The 16003-nt window shown below is 38.7% G+C and overlaps 1 protein-coding gene across 2 annotated transcripts in view; it reads left to right on the top strand.

Moving 5' to 3' along the window:
• cdh8 (cadherin 8) overlaps positions 1 to 13822 on the top strand; it is a 99607-nt gene extending 85785 nt beyond the window's left edge. Inside the window, exons 8-12 of one of the 2 annotated variants that reach the window (XM_085435927.1) lie at positions 3738 to 3874; positions 6405 to 6526; positions 7263 to 7380; positions 11243 to 11494; positions 11683 to 13822. In XM_085435927.1, coding sequence (XP_085292053.1) covers positions 3738 to 3874; positions 6405 to 6526; positions 7263 to 7380; positions 11243 to 11494; positions 11683 to 12170 — 1117 coding nt within the window. In that variant the 3' untranslated portion in view covers positions 12171 to 13822. Of the gene's footprint in view, positions 1 to 3737; positions 3875 to 6404; positions 6527 to 7262; positions 7381 to 11242; positions 11495 to 11676 lie in introns of both variants that reach the window. The other variant, XM_085435847.1, reaches the window with a different exon arrangement.
• Positions 13823 to 16003: the final 2181 nt, after the last annotated feature.

Below are 16003 nucleotides of genomic sequence, written 5' to 3' on the forward strand. Positions count from 1 at the left end.
GACACAAACTGTTTGATTTCATATAATATGTGTAGTTTATATCGGAAATATTGATACAGTGACAAGCATTGGCAAAAGATTTTAAACATGTTTGATTTTCATATTTTTGTTCATTCTTGTTTTGTTTTTTTTACTTTTACTTTCACTTTGAAGTAATTTACAGGAGCATAATGAAATTCTAAAGAATGTTTGTTTATGCCGGCTCAATATGTTGCGGCACAGCTGACAGCTGGCATACTATGTATGGTAATACAAGTAGTCAAGCAAAGGAGATGGTTTTGAAACAAATGGAAATGTAATGTCACTAAAGAAAACACCTTCTACTTCACAGGGATATTTTCCTATATTTTTAATATTTTGTTATTTATACTATATATTATTTCTAACTCTCAAGCAAATCACCATCTCCATTAAAAGAACTTGGAAATGAAACTAAATAAGATGTTGTGTTCAAACATAAATGGTCAGCATTTAAGAGTCGGGGAAACTAATTTTACCCCTGTGATCCTCCCAGGGGAATAACTGACGTAATAGCAAGCAGGATTATCAGGGGCATTTTGTTTGCTGCCAACAAAAATATATATATATATTCTCAATCTTTTCACCTTATAGTCTTCCAACTTGTACAGGCGCTCAGTCACTCACATTCACACTGTAATGGAGATAAAACCCCAGCCAGTCAGGGGTGTGAAAAAACACAAATGGACATAGAAACCTTTCCATGGCTGCTTGGCCTATAATAGATAACCACAGGTAGACATACATATCTGCAGCACATGTTGTGTAGCATGCTTATATGATATATCGGACGCTTCCATAATGATACATCAAACAATTAGCGGTAACAGTTAAGTGGGAGGCATCACTATCATGCCTAGTTTGGCCACAGTAAACCATTCATGTATGTCTTTCATTTTGAAATAAGAGTAATAAGAATTCTTCCATAACGACTAAATAACTTTTTTGAACTTTTAACTCTAACCGATTTGAACTAATGAAAACTTTACAAATGTTTCATTTATTATTATCATAACATTTTCTCTTGGTTTTTCATTGTATTTGAATATTTTAATTCATCGTACTTTATAAAACTCCCTCCAACATTGCCAAAGCCATATGTAAAATTGTTTAATTTAAATTTTTTAGGAAATGCTTCTGTTTTATGTGTACATTTTTTTCCACACACATATAAAATTGGTTATAGAGAAACTGAATTAGAGCCTAATTTTGGGATAGGAAAAAAACATAATATACTCATTTTATAATAGAATCCTTAGTGTCATCTTAATGATTCATTTTGCACTTTATGAGTAGGCCCACTGCACAGCAATGTGAACAAAAGCAAACTTAACTTTTTTGTTCCTTTAACACATAAAGAATTTTTTTTAATAATATATAATATGTAATTAGGTTTTGTTCCTAGTCTATGTTATTGACTGAAGAAAATTTTGTGACAGAAAAGAGACATCACTGTGCATAGTAAGCATGACCAATGATAGCTAGCATGGCAAAAAGGGGCCATCCTCATAAACTGCAACAGAGAAGTCCCACCCTGGCCACACTGTTTGATAGATGACACTCTGTGAAAAATGCAGTGCATCAAAGTTCTAATTACAAAAAAACAAACAAAAACAGTCTAATTATAGCTTGTAGCTATTTTGCTATTTGAGCTTATGTTCCACTAATGTATGATGATGATGTTTATAGTGATTCTGAATATTTTTGGATGTCAGCTGCAGCACTTATAAAATATTTGGCACAAACAACCTCAACATGATGGATAACTGTTTGACCTAGGCCCGTCCAGAGCCTTGGAAAAAAAAAAAATCTTCTGAAACATAAAGCAAAGCTGAAATGATGTGATAGAAATACACGGACGCGTGAATACATTTGCACCTGTTCTCACATCACACTCGGGAAAGCTGCGAACGTATAATGTTGGAGATCATTTTTTTTATTTGCTTTTAATTCTTTTCACATCACATTGTCAGTTTGAGTGACAGGTGGCAGAACATTTCAGGGTCTGTCTCCTCTCTTCCACGTGAGGCTGTCAGACTTTGACTGGGATCCACTCAGTCTGCAGGAGAGAGGCTGCTCCCAGGTGGGTTGCTGCTGTCTGCCTGTCTTGAAAGTGCTTTGCGTCTGCAGGCCAAGAGAGAAAGAGAAGGAGCGGTGGGGTGTTGGTAGTGGGGGGTGGGGTCCTTATGGACCTCTTCCAGCCTGGCGTCTAGAGGATTTTACACCATTTCATCTCAAAAATGGAAATGTCACGGCTCGGTACATCTCCCCAACAATTGGAATCTGGGCCAGTGGTTTATTTATTTCATTCCCTACCATTCTTGTATAAGCAGCAACCTTCTTCATATAAATAGTTATTGTGACTTTGTCTTTGCCATTTTCTGGTGCTCTTTTTCTGTTTTTTCTTTCCTTTCCTCTGCATTCCTTTCCATTCTGTCTTTTCATTCATTCTCTCACATAAATACTATAGACTCCCTGCCAACAGGTCTACAGTGATAGGGATGAGCAGTTCCAGTGTGAGACAGAATGAGACCCAGGGTGAGGAAGGAGGAGAGACAGGGTGAGCAGTGTGCCTGATGGCCGGGATGTCTGTGTGGGGAAGGGGGTTTGCTCAGAATTGGATAGGGGGATTGGATTAGTAAGAGCTTGTGACCCAGCTGGATAGAAAAGGAAGAAAAAAAAATACTTTTGCAATATTGTGGGTGGGTAGGTGGGGTACTGTGAGGAAACAGAGAGAAAGTAACAGGGACAATGTGTCCTGGAGGTATGGAAACCCTTGTGCTGTGCAGTACATGTAATTAGTTCACGTGAATCACTGCAGCCTTGTGTTTTGGGTGAGTAGGATGTTTATGACAGTCACACATAATGGCAAATGAAATGTGTGAAACCAAAGATGACCCATAATGACAGATTCTTTTTTAGTCAGTTTTGTGTGGGCTTGTCCCAAGAATTGGCGCTGTGCGTGCTGCAACATGAAAGAGCGATTTCACAGCTTCAAGTGGCATCAGAAAATTCTCTTTTATGTGCATTCCAGTGCTTCTGCTTTTTTTTTATTTTTTGGGGTGGGGAGTTTTATGTGTTGCACTATTTTTTTTTAAACTGGAAGACTATACAAGTCTCAGTCAGTGTGTCACGGGCAGGGTCATAGATTAATTTCAATCTGAAAAAGGACAGCTTGACAAAAATACGTAAATAAAAAATGAATAAAGCATCTCCTTCTACTAGTTTAAAAAGAAAAAAAAATTGCTGAAATCGGACAAGGGTTCTTAATAGGCAGGTCACTGTTTAACTCCTGTAATATTCATTACCTCCCCACCCCCATGCCCCTCTGTTGTTGGTGTTGTATGTGACACAATGCTGTCCTAACTCATTAATGCAAAGCCTTTGGGAGCCATTGAGTATTGACAGATCCCAAACAGGGTTAACAGCACCACATCTCTTACCCTGACATAACATGTACTAATGGTCTTTTTTGCAGGAAGGAGGCATCGCCTAGATGGGGGGGAGGGCTTCTAGGCTGTAATGCCCCCTGCTGTTCATGGGGAGGCAATAATTATCCCTCGGATGATAATTATTGATTTCCAATTGTTTTTAAATGAATATTGATCTACAGGTTTCTCCTGTTAGGCACAACACCCCAAGGATTAGAAAAGATGCTTCAGTGGTGCTGCCGCAACAGTGTTTTGGCTCAAATTTCTGGTGTTTGTTTATCTTGGTAGGTACTTCATTGATCGACACACAGATCTGGAGAGGCAGTTCAACATCAATGTGGACAATGGCAGGATCACGCTGGCCAAACCATTGGACAGAGAGACAGACATGTGGCACAATATTACAGTAACAGCCACAGAAGTCAGTAAGTAACATTTGCTGGCTCTGTTCTCCCCTGCTGTGCACACTGTCCATAATGATTTACCCCCAAAGCTTTAGAAAATAAAGCTTTGGGTTTTTTTGTTTTTTAATGGGTAACAGCAGAAACACATGTATGCTATCTTACTCCTTTGAACAACTTTATGGGTGTTCTCAGTCAAAGGAATCACTGACCTGCTTCACAAAGTTCTCCATTCAACAGTATAGAGCTGCTTTCTAAACCAGCACTTTAATCGCTCCAAGAGTATGGCACAAACAATTAGCATTTGAATCCACAGAGGCATTAAATACGTTAATTTGCTGAGTTTTGATTGAATTAAACAGCTCAGTAGTCAATTTGTGAAAGTGCAAGAACATTAAGACGTATCAAATAAACAGTTTTAAAGACATGCTCCAGAGTGGATTGCTCCAACGCCAGCATCCATTACAGATTAGAGAACATCTGCGAACCGCAAAACTCACTGACTATGTAGAAAATCTTGCCGGCAGAGCTACAAACAGCTCCAACCATATGTAAGGCTTTATTTGCATACAGATTGTTTCAGGGGGGCTGTATGTTGTGATAAAGCTTAATGTACCCCTTTAAGCTATTGGAATAGAAATTTACACAGCTTGTAACTTTTTTCTGTCCGATTCATCTCTTCTATCTCTTCCTCCTCTCTATGTCTCATCATCTATCTGTCGCTTTCTTTCTTTAATCAAAGAAAACACATATTAATTGTCAGAAAATAGAAAGAAAAAAAAGTCCGTACACTGTCGCAATGTTTTGGCCATGCGGTAAAGACAAATCCCACCGTCGCAGCAGCCTATTGGAGAAACTGAATGTGTCTCATTTGATAAGCTGGTTCCCTTGTCATGTCGTGCACCCTTACATTGAAAGCACATTTTCATGCCTCTTGGCAAAGTAACTGTGGCTTGAGATAGTGGCATCTCTGAGAACACCTAATAGGAATTTGCCAAAATAAATACAGCAGTTTTGCTATTCTTCACGGATGGGGAGGAGAAGCCGGTGTCTTCTCTGGCGTGAAAAGCAATAGATGTGTTCCCAGTTCTATCCCGATGCCATTTGCCACCCAAACTGAGGAACGTTCTGCTGCCTCGCACCAGTTGACATCTGACTAATCAGATTCTATTCCCTGTCTGCTACTAGGGGGAAATCGCTTGCGAGGGGAGGGCACACTGTCTCCCCTCCCTCTGCTCTAATCCATCTATCACTGTCTATCAGACTGTCAATTTCCACTCACCTCACTGCTTACCTCTTTTTCAATTCATCTCCTGGAAAGGCTGAAGGCCCTGAGTTTCTACTGCGTCTACTGCTTCATTTTAAGGTTTTACTGAAATTATGAAAGAGAAAAAAACCTAATGCTTTTATGCAAATAATTTGGTATTCCATGCTCAGAAATGTATATTAATGTAATCCTCTGTGACAGTGGTTTAATTTCTTCATAGAAATGTGACAGTGTAACTTTTAAAGACAACAGCTGTTGGAATGGCGGGACTTATCCTAGAACATAAGCAGTGAAAGGCAGTCTGGCACTTTTCACGGCACTCAGGATTTCTGCTGCTGCAGCTTCACTCTGTCTGGTATGGCCCGATGTTTTTAGCAGATAAAATCTGAGAACTCTGGGAAAATGCGATCACATATGCTGACTTTATGATGTGGTACCTGGTATACAGCATAAAGTATGTTGTATATAAGCATGTCCTCAGTGTAGCTAATCTGTAAAAATGAAAGGAAATTACAAAAACACACACACGGTTCAAGAAAAATGTAGTGTACATCTAAAATAACATTGCAAAGCATTCTCTTAAATTGATAATTTTCCAAATCAATAAAAATAATTTAAACAAAAATCACTATTGTCACTGGCCATGGTGACACAACCCTCTTGGGTCCACATTAATAGATAATTGCTTTTAAAGTTGGCATTTGCACCACTGATTAATAAATACACCATTCACAGAGACTCTCGAAAGCGACTGTCAATTACCAGTGATGAATAATTCCAATCAAAATCTAATCTAATTAAACTGCCTTTTATTGTCTTTTTAGACTTCAGTTACCAATGACTCATTAATATGCATGTTTTAACCCTCATGTTTTAAACATTACAGTGTACAGGGGATTTTCAAAAGCACTTTGAATAGGATTTTTTTTCCATTTCTGTTGCCTAGAATCCTGTTTTGCATCGTTGATACTGGCTGAAATTTAGATTGATGTGGCTTATCATCTGTCCTCCCATCAGCCCAGGAAATGAAGGGAGAATAAAGATGGAAAATAAAGGAAATTAAAACTAGGTCACAGAATTTACCTGGGATTTCAAGTATAACATTTTTTCTATCACTGGCTCTTCTTATTTATTAATCTCCACTTTTCCTCTACATCTTTTGATTCCTTATGATTCTATCTATCTATCTATCTATCTATCTATCTATCTATCTATCTATCTATCTATCTATCTATCTATCTATCTATCTATCTATCTATCTATCTATCTATCTATCTATCTAATCAGGAAATCACAGTCAGATATCAAGGGCAGTTGTGGCCATCAGAGTAATGGACATTAACGACAATGCACCCGAATTTGCCACCGAATACGAGGCCTTTTTATGTGAAAATGGAAAGCCTGGACAGGTAAGGAAAGAAGACGCTCATTCATCAAAGCAGTTATCTATCAATTTCTTACTCTCTGTCCTTTTCTTTCTCTTTCTCCTCCTTTGTAATGATTGGCCACAGTGAATTATAGGCTATTTATTTCAGTGGGAAACTACAGAGGTGGGAGTACGGTCTTTTTTCTCCACAAAAGTCCTCCTTCCACACAGTGTGCGCTGAGCAAAGGGGAAATGAGAGCAGTCAGGATTGATCAGAGTGGATCATAATTCAAGACTGTCTTTCATGTCCTCCTCCAGATGGCACAATGCTTCCCCCAGCCAAAAATCGTGGACAAGTACTTAGCATTCTCCTTTTCATCAATCGACCTCATTCACGGGACCTGTGTATATACCATAGGGAGTTTTATTGAAAGGAGGAGAGAGAAAAAAAAGTAAACAGAGAAAAGATGAAACTGTCCTGCCGGGCCTGAATTCTAATTTCCAATAAATCATAAAGACATACAGTGTGATAAGACCTATGATGACAGATTAACAGATAGAGCCAGGAGCCTGAAAGTGTGCCAGACTAGACAGGACCTCATTGATAATAATCTCAAACTCCAGGAATGAATAGGGCACATATTTCATCAGGTATGATCCAGCCACTATTACACTGAGGCAATCTGCGGTGGCAAAAACAGAGTAATGAATAGGCTGCCTCCTCTAATGGTTTTGAGCCCTCCTCTGTAAATCTGCTTTTCTATCTGTTTTCAACACAGGTGATCCAGACTGTCAGTGCGGTGGACAAAGATGACCCAATCCAGGGCCATTACTTTGACTATCGTTTAGTCCCTGAGATGCTAAACAACCCCAATTTTACCATCAAAAACAACCAAGGTGAGAAGCAGGTGACATCAGAGAAAAATAAGTCTTTTGTGGCAGAATGACTGAAGTTTCTGCAAATTTTTTCAATGGCTTTCCAGTCTAATCTCCAACCCGCGGCACGTTAGCCATACTGGAGATGAAATCTGGTGGATCAGTGTAGCTCACAATTAGCAGATGTGAAATTGTCTGGACACCAGCTTCTTTTTACTCCCCAGCGCGTTTTGAGGGAAACTAAATGAATGGGATCCAAATGGCTTTTCCTGGTATTCTTTCAGCTAAATGTAGGGTGACTTCCTAGGAGCTGTTGCAGTGTGGCAGATGGTACTAAATTTATTTGCTAAATACTCTGAATGGTTTATTTGCCATTTTCTCATGTTTTTTATTCCATTCCTCTTCTCTTGCCTTTCCTTCATTACCGACTCTGAACCGACTGTGTTCACCATGAGTTGTGTAATAGTTTCAGCTTGGGGCAGAAAGATCTTCATATGGTACTACCCTTCTGTTCCGATGTGGAAGCTGTAGGCAAAGTTACTGCTACCTCTCTTTGATGCAAGATGAGTTTGTATAAATCAGGTCAAGTGGGCTACCATTTTTTTTATTATAATATTTTTAACAAACCTTGCGCTTCTGAACAGCACTGGCAGGATATGTGCATAACATCCCAACGTGTTATGAATAAAAGGCTGCATCAGCACAGACTTGCTTCAGATTATTTAGTCTTAACTCTGGATCAACTTCAAAGTTTATAAAACATGCATGCTCCTGAATCCTGTCCTTTTGTGCAGAGGAGATTTATTAGTTTCTTAAGATGATGTAACAGATAAAACCTCCACTAGAAATGATTCACCTCTAAAAGCACAGCTCTGTGTTTGACCAGTGAACAAAAAGCCTCCTCTCTTCCTCAAATGCCTGAAACAAAAGTAAATATGTGTTGTGGTTTGGTTCCATATATTACATACCACTTGTCTATGGTAATGTTAATTCTAAACAGAAAAAAGCACCATTGCACCATATTCCTCTGCACTTGAGTGACTATTTCTATCTGAGGCGGCAGCTGTGGGAGACACTTCAGTGAAGAGCGCCGGGCTCCTGTGAGCCTCTGTGTGCTGCTTTTGTTTGTGATGATGAGTCTAATTGTAGGGAATGCACAGTGAAGAGGTTAGGGGTAGCCTGCCATGGGGAAAATGGCGAAGGTTCTGACCAGCTATATAGAAGATACTGAGCGTCCTCACAACTGAGTATTCAGTAGGCGGGATGCAACAGAGCAGGGCTTCCCATCCTTGGTAGCTGAGACAACATACTCACCATGATGCAAAAAATGTAATTCTGCTGATAGACATTATTTTCACACTAACATTTGTATGAGGAAATAACACAATGTTCCTTTTACAAATGCAATGTTCAACACATTAGGAATAAAATGTACTGTTGCTAAATTCATTATGCTCAAGGGTTTTACCGCTACAGTTTCTGGTGGCTAATGTCAAATAGTCTTTGACAGGTACTACTTTATCGTCATTAATAGAACAGAATCATCTCCTTTCAATTCTACATCACCTTTTAGCATTATCTTTATACTTGCGACTATTCAGAGTGATCCTTGTTTATTAAAAAAATTAAAGGGTCCATCAAAAATTTAATTCCTACTTGGCAACACTTTTTTTCCTGGGTGCCTCCAATATTTGAGGTTCATCTCTAGGTGCCCTCCTATTTCCATGACCATCAAGATATATTATGAATAAATGTCATACATACATGCACCGTACATGTGTTTATCTGCTTTTGATTGCCAGAGTGCCTGCTGCACACACTCTACATATGCAATCCACACAGTATATCCAAATTTAAACTGCAACCTTGTAATCCAGGACCTAATACAGTTAGACAGACAGTTAGATGCTGAATAATTTTCTCTAAAATTGCTCCTTCACTTTACCTCTACTTTTTTTTTAGCATCATTGTGAGCGGGACAAGTAGCACTGTCCAGTAACTGCAACAGTCCATATCGCAGTTACTGGTTATGATACATTGCTGATAAATCGTCTCTTAAAAATTTAAATATAAACAGACTTTTCAAATAAGAGTGTAACTATTCAGACTGCCCAAAGTTTTGTCATTATGCCCCCTCTTTCCTCCTACAACACCAAAGAATTGTGTCTTTCACCCCGACTTGCTGAACCAGCTACAAGACAAAGGTTAGCAAAGGAAAAATGCTTGCTAATGTAATTTTGCAGGCTAATTAGCCAATTAGCTGTACACCGAACAGCTTCAAACTTTACCTGCAAGTGTCAGTCAGTTTAAATATTAATTGTTGTAGTCCTTATTCTTCATCACCACTGCTGAATGAGCCTTTACTGCATGTTAACACAAAATTGTCTCCGGCTCTATAAACAACATTTACTGCTGCATGTTAATTTTGTTAATGTTGTGATGCTGAAAGATTGTCAGTGAAACATGTAGTCTTACACTCAGATTTAAGGAAAGGCTTTTTTAGGGACTAATTATTAGTGTCTGTGATTATACAGCATACAATGACATGTCAATAATGAGGACACAATACAACTGTGACACAAACTGACACCCTAACCATTTTGCATATTTATTTCTAGGCAAATTTGGTCCTACCAATATGACCTCTTTCACTTCTTAGATCCTTTCATGTTAGGTTATAAAACATTTAATTTATGTAGGTTGTGAAACTTCAGAGGCATCGGGAATTTGAAAGTGTTTAGACTGTTGGTGTCACTTTTGCTGTCACTGCTGTCATTTGTAGCCTCCCACATAATACGTTATTTATAGCAAATCTTAATTTAAATAAGGCTTTGCTTTTGTCATAGTGACAATTAATATTTCAATGTACACAGTGTTCATCAGAACGCTAACAATCAGTAGATGAAACACTGTTCAAGTGGCCTAATATATAAAAGGTAATAAAAACAGCATTGTTGTAAACCTAGTGAGTTCAGTCTGTTTGAAGGTTATGTGCACAGCTGTCTTTCTCTTTGAGTAGAAACTCCGTATGTCGATTGGCAATTCTATTTTTTACCATCAATAGTTGCTAGGAAAATGCAAATCATCTGCATATCAGAACATGCCCCAATGGTTTACTTCACTATAGTTTATACTTCTTACTATGCAGTGCTCAATGATCTAAATAAAAAGGGACATGTCGGTGCTCACAAAGCAGAGTGTATCACTTTGTGGCAGCACTCATAAGAAAATAAATCTGAGCATATGTTCACATCAATTACAGATTGTGCAAAGCAAATAATTCTATCATGAAGTCTTCCATCTTATGATTAAGTTTGCTCTGTCAACACGAATGTTTCAACTTGGCCCTTCTCTCTGTATCACCCTCAAGCTGCGAGGCAAAGGTTAGACTATCAGAAATCTTGTATGTTTTCCATAAGATCAGCAGGAGTAGGTTCTTATGGGACTGCAAGTGTTTGATAATGTGAGGAGGCTAAGGAGTGCCAGCTAATGAGCAGACAGCTTCACAGAAGTGCCATCAAAGAGCAGCTGGCACCTTTCTGGGTCGACATGTGCCATCTTCTTAGCCAGTGTCGCCTGCCGTGGTCCCTTCATTTCCTTCACTTTCAAAGAGGGACGGCGAATTCAGATTCACCTTTCTTCAGAATCCTCAAATTGGACTGTAGAGAAACGAAGGAAGGTGGTTGGAATCTATCTACAGCATTGGAATGTGAGAATGCTAAAAAGCCTAATGGCGATTGATGTGAAATTAGTTTACCCTCATGCTGCACTGATCTTCACACAATTTAATAATAGAACTTCAGTCTGTCACCACCATGAATAATAATGGGTTTTTCTCACGCCCTTGCAAAAATTCATCTCTGGCTTTACATCTCTCTGACAGACAATTCAATCAGTGTCCTAGCCAAGCATGATACCTTCCGACGACAGAAACAGGAGATGTACTTCCTGCCAATCATTGTGACGGACAATGGGAATCCGCCGATGAGCAGCACCAACACCTTGACGATCAGAGTCTGTGGGTGCAGTAAGGATGGCATTGTCCAGTCTTGCAACGTGGAGGCGTATGTCTTACCCATTGGACTTAGTATGGGGGCTTTAATTGCCATCCTTGCCTGCATTATACTACTGCTAGGTGAGGTATCCGTTCTGTTGTGCATCATTCCATTGAAGTGGTTTTAATGGATGTTGTAGACATCATAGATTTTTTTCCTCCATAAAAGATGTACTTGTACTAACACAAAAATCCACTTGACCAATCCTAACCTAGTTTCCCGTGTATTTTTCTACCTATTTTTCAATCTTTCTTTCTGACAGTAATAGTAGTACTATTCGTGACCTTGAGGAGACACAAGAATGAGCCTCTGATTATCAAGGATGACGAAGATGTGAGGGAGAATATTATCCGTTATGATGATGAAGGAGGAGGTGAGGAGGACACCGAAGCATTTGACATTGCCACGCTGCAGAACCCGGATGGCATCAATGGGTACCTGCCACGCAAGGATATCAAGCCTGACCTGCAGTTTATGCCACGGGCAGGTCAACATTCGGGTCCAAATGGTGTGGATGTAGATGAATTCATCAACGTACGGCTCCACGAGGCAGACAATGATCCAACAGCACCACCTTACGACTCCATCCAGATCTATGGATACGAGGGCCGGGGATCCATTGCTGGCTCCCTCAGCTCACTGGAGACAGCGTCATCAGACTCTGACCAGAACTATGACTATCTCAGAGAATGGGGTCCACGCTTCAGAAGACTTGGGGAGCTCTACTCTGTGGGTGAGAGTGACCGTGAGACCTGACCTTTGATTTCTTAAAAACAAACAAACAAAAAAAAAGACTTAAGATTTTTTTTTTCTGTCCACATACTTGTGTATTGAACGCTAGGGGGTTTGTTGGCTTTTAGAAACTGGTGTTTAAAAAGAAAAAAAAAACAGTTAATAACAAGGGAGGCCACCTTTTTGTAATCTTTTTAGAGTGAGGTATAGCAGTTGTCATCTACTATGTCAAGCGCATTATAATTGTTCAGCCAAACAATGTCTTTATTAGGAGATCTATGATTCTTGTGGAGTGTAACTTAGATTCCGTTGTGGAGTGTCTAGCAGTATTTTGGGTGTTAGTCATTTACTGTGACTACCAGTAGCAGAAAAACCCTGGCATTGCTGGTAGTTGCTCAGTGAACAGATATTTGTGGGTTCTCTGAAGCTTGAGCGGACACCATGCTCGATGCTCCATGGACAACAAGCTGGACTACAGAAGGTGGAGAGGGTTTCCTGTCTCCCTAAGCCATGCAGCTGATGGTGATTGCAAGGAACAAGACAATGACAAAGCAATATATGGTCTTCATTACAATGATGAATGTATGTATGATTTGAAAAAAAGCAAAAAGACAAACCAGTATTGGCTTTAAGGTGAATTTGTTATCATTTGATATGTTCTCTGGTGGCCACATTTATAAACTATCTAAAGCCCAGAAAGGCTTGCTTTATACAACTCTTTGTATTTACATGCTACAGGTGTGGGTTGCAAGCGTTACTAGCCTATAAAAGACTGAAGTGAAGACAAAAAAGAGAAATGTAGAAACTCTGAGGCCTTCTTTTTACAGAAGCAACATTAAATACAATTGTAATCTACTGTTTTTGACAAGAGATGTGTTGATTCTTCATTATTGTTCTGAGTTTTTGTATATCTGCTCCTAAGTCTTTTTTTTCTGTGCTGACTATTTGAAGTGAGTGTGTTCAGATTATTTCACATTCAACAGTTTTTTTCTAACCACTCAAACACTATTTCATAACAGCCAAACCATATCATAAACCTATTGCAGTTGATGATGTAGATTAGATTTAAGCAGGCAAACAAGACCTCTAGGTTACTGTAGCAATGCAGATGAATTCATTAATTGGGACTTCAGAAATGGGATCTTTCTGACACATGCTAATTCTGTGTAAAATATATTTCGTAATATATTCCGAGGTGCAGCGTCTGAGCACAATAGTCCAATTGAGAACTAAGTGACTCTTTTTAAACATCAAATCTCATTTAGGAAACACAGATTGTGTTAGCCCAAGAAAAATGAATTTGCGGATCAGGACCATGTGCATATTGTGCTTACACTGTATGATATCAATAAAAAGACTTGTACTGTACATAGAGTTACTGCTAACGTCATTAGCTTTCAATGAGGTGGTAGGTTTTGTCTCTGCACGTTAGCTCTTGCACATTATGAGAATTTCAATGGCACTACAGCTGCGTGCATACTCAGTTTGTACTGATACAGTATTATGGCAGTTCTCGGTAGACTAAACAATATATATGGAATAGTCCTACATGCAGATCATATTTTCTACTGTGCTTTAATGCTTATAAATGTGTATGTTCAATTATTTACTCCCTGTACTGTAATCTAAGATACCCTGTATTGTTTCCTACTTTGTGAAATATATTTTTATAAATATTGCCGAATGAGTGTGCTTTTCTTATACAGGCTAGAGGTCAACACTACAAAACGTTGAAGACAGTGCTACACAGCAAAATCTCCAGTGTTAAATTAACACTAGAGAGTGTCTACATGGGTCCACACCTCTGAGTGTTAAATACAATACTGTTGAGTGTTAAATTAACACTTTTGACAGTGTTATATGTTTAAAAGTAACCTGGTCAGTTTTGAAGATTAACAATGGCTAACACTGAGCAGTGCTGATTTTCTAACACTGGAATATTTCTAACATTTTGAGTTACATGCAGCAAATGGCCTGGGGGTGACTGAAACCCAGGCAGCTACAGCAACAACTAGGCAGCTCTGTCAGGTATGCTACAGGGGTAGCCCCACCACCTATGGTTTTCAATGGGACTCCTTCACGAACCTCTATATGTGATAAATTGGGAGTGAGAGACCAATCTGTAAGATACAAGCAGCTTTGACAAAATGTCAGTAAGACATCTGAGAACAGGCCAACTTGGCTGACTACTGAAATATTAGGATACCACTGTTGTTTAAGCTATGTTCATTACCTTGTGCCTGCAAGTTCCTAAACTCCCTGAAAGTAAGATTCAAGTATATAAATTAGTTGAAGAAGACCTATTTAAAAAAGCAAAATCATTTACATTTTTACACAAAAGTGCACTCAGATTTAAAGGAAATACAGAATCTAAGATCAGCAGACACAAGTGGACCCATTCTCCAAACACCGGGATGGCTGTGCTGGTTCTCTAAAAATGCTTCTGGCAAGATTGTGCATCATCAGACAGCATGATAAAGACAGAAGCTGCCCTGTAGCATTATATTTCCCACACCGTTCTTCACTTAGTCACCTAGCATACTTTGGCCCTGCGCTGCTTGAATGCTATAAAAGTCAGTTTTGCTGTGTTGTTGATGTTGCTTTGGGAAGCAAAAATGGACTTCTAACCCACTTGAATTAGTATTCTGTTAAAACAGCCTTAGACTAAACCTGCATCCTAAAAGCAGCATCAAGATAGGGAAATACATCAATAGAGAAAAAGAATGTCAGTGCTTATCATTTTCCCCTTTCCCAGTTTACTTTCCTTGAAAACAGCTGTCATGTTGAAGGTAACCTTTCATCCTTAAAAGTTGCCACTTACTTGAAGAAATTGTGCCGTCTTAAGAATTTTGTTTATCATTTTGACATTATGAAGATGGAATAGTTCTAGTTTTGCGAGAATGTAGCCAACAGTGCAGCAGGACTGAACTTTGTACTGCTTTGTCATGCAGATTGGAATACAGCAGTCATTTATGGTTGCAGAGTCAGTGAGGGAAAGAAGGATAGACTCAAGAAGCATTACACATGCTGTGTGCATTTTTACACATTTGTCAATATCTAAAACATTTTGTTAGTCTTAACATTTAAACTGTGCCATATCAAGATACCGTTGTGTATTAAACCTGATTTATTACTCCTCTCAGATATAAACCAGAGAGATTCTATTGTGTTACAGTAAAGCTCATCTGACCATGCTATTTATTTATTTATTTATTTATTTATTTATTTATTTATTTATTTATTTATGTTTTTGGATCTCCTGTTTCCTGGCCTTTATAGCGTTATTTCTTAACGATATTTCCTTTTCTTGATGTCTTCTTTCTGTTAATCTTGTTGGAAGATTGGAATTTTTACGGGTTTATCTGATATCAAGGTTTCTCATAAATACAAAAAATATTTGATAGTATCAAATACAGACACTGCCTCACTGAACTGAAAGACAAAAAAATCATGCTAATCTGCTTGCACAAATGCCTACAGCATTTAAAGAGTGCACATGCACAGCTAATACTGCTGCAATGAAAACAATACAAATACTAGCTATAGTGATTAGTTACATTTAAATTAAAAACCAAAAAAAAATCTGATTCTACACACTATTATTCACCATTTAGTTTTCCAAACTTGCCAGAGTGGTCTTAGTTTTTCAGATGCTATTGGCCTCTGGGTTTGGATATAATGTTAAGCCTGAAGGCTGCTATCTTTATGCACCTGAACCATTAGTCAAAATCAGCCATGGAACACATTTTAGCAACCGATATCTTCAGCTAAATGATAGCACAAATTGTTTTTTGGAATGTGCGACCCCGGCAGGTCAGCAAACTCATTTGTAGTCAATCTTCATGCTCCCCCACTGC

This window comes from Copadichromis virginalis, linkage group LG1 (genome assembly GCF_057382275.1).
Source record: "Copadichromis virginalis isolate Kocher_CV1m ecotype Utaka linkage group LG1, C_Virginalis_male_GT1.1, whole genome shotgun sequence".
Classification (NCBI taxonomy): Eukaryota; Metazoa; Chordata; class Actinopteri; order Cichliformes; family Cichlidae; genus Copadichromis; species Copadichromis virginalis.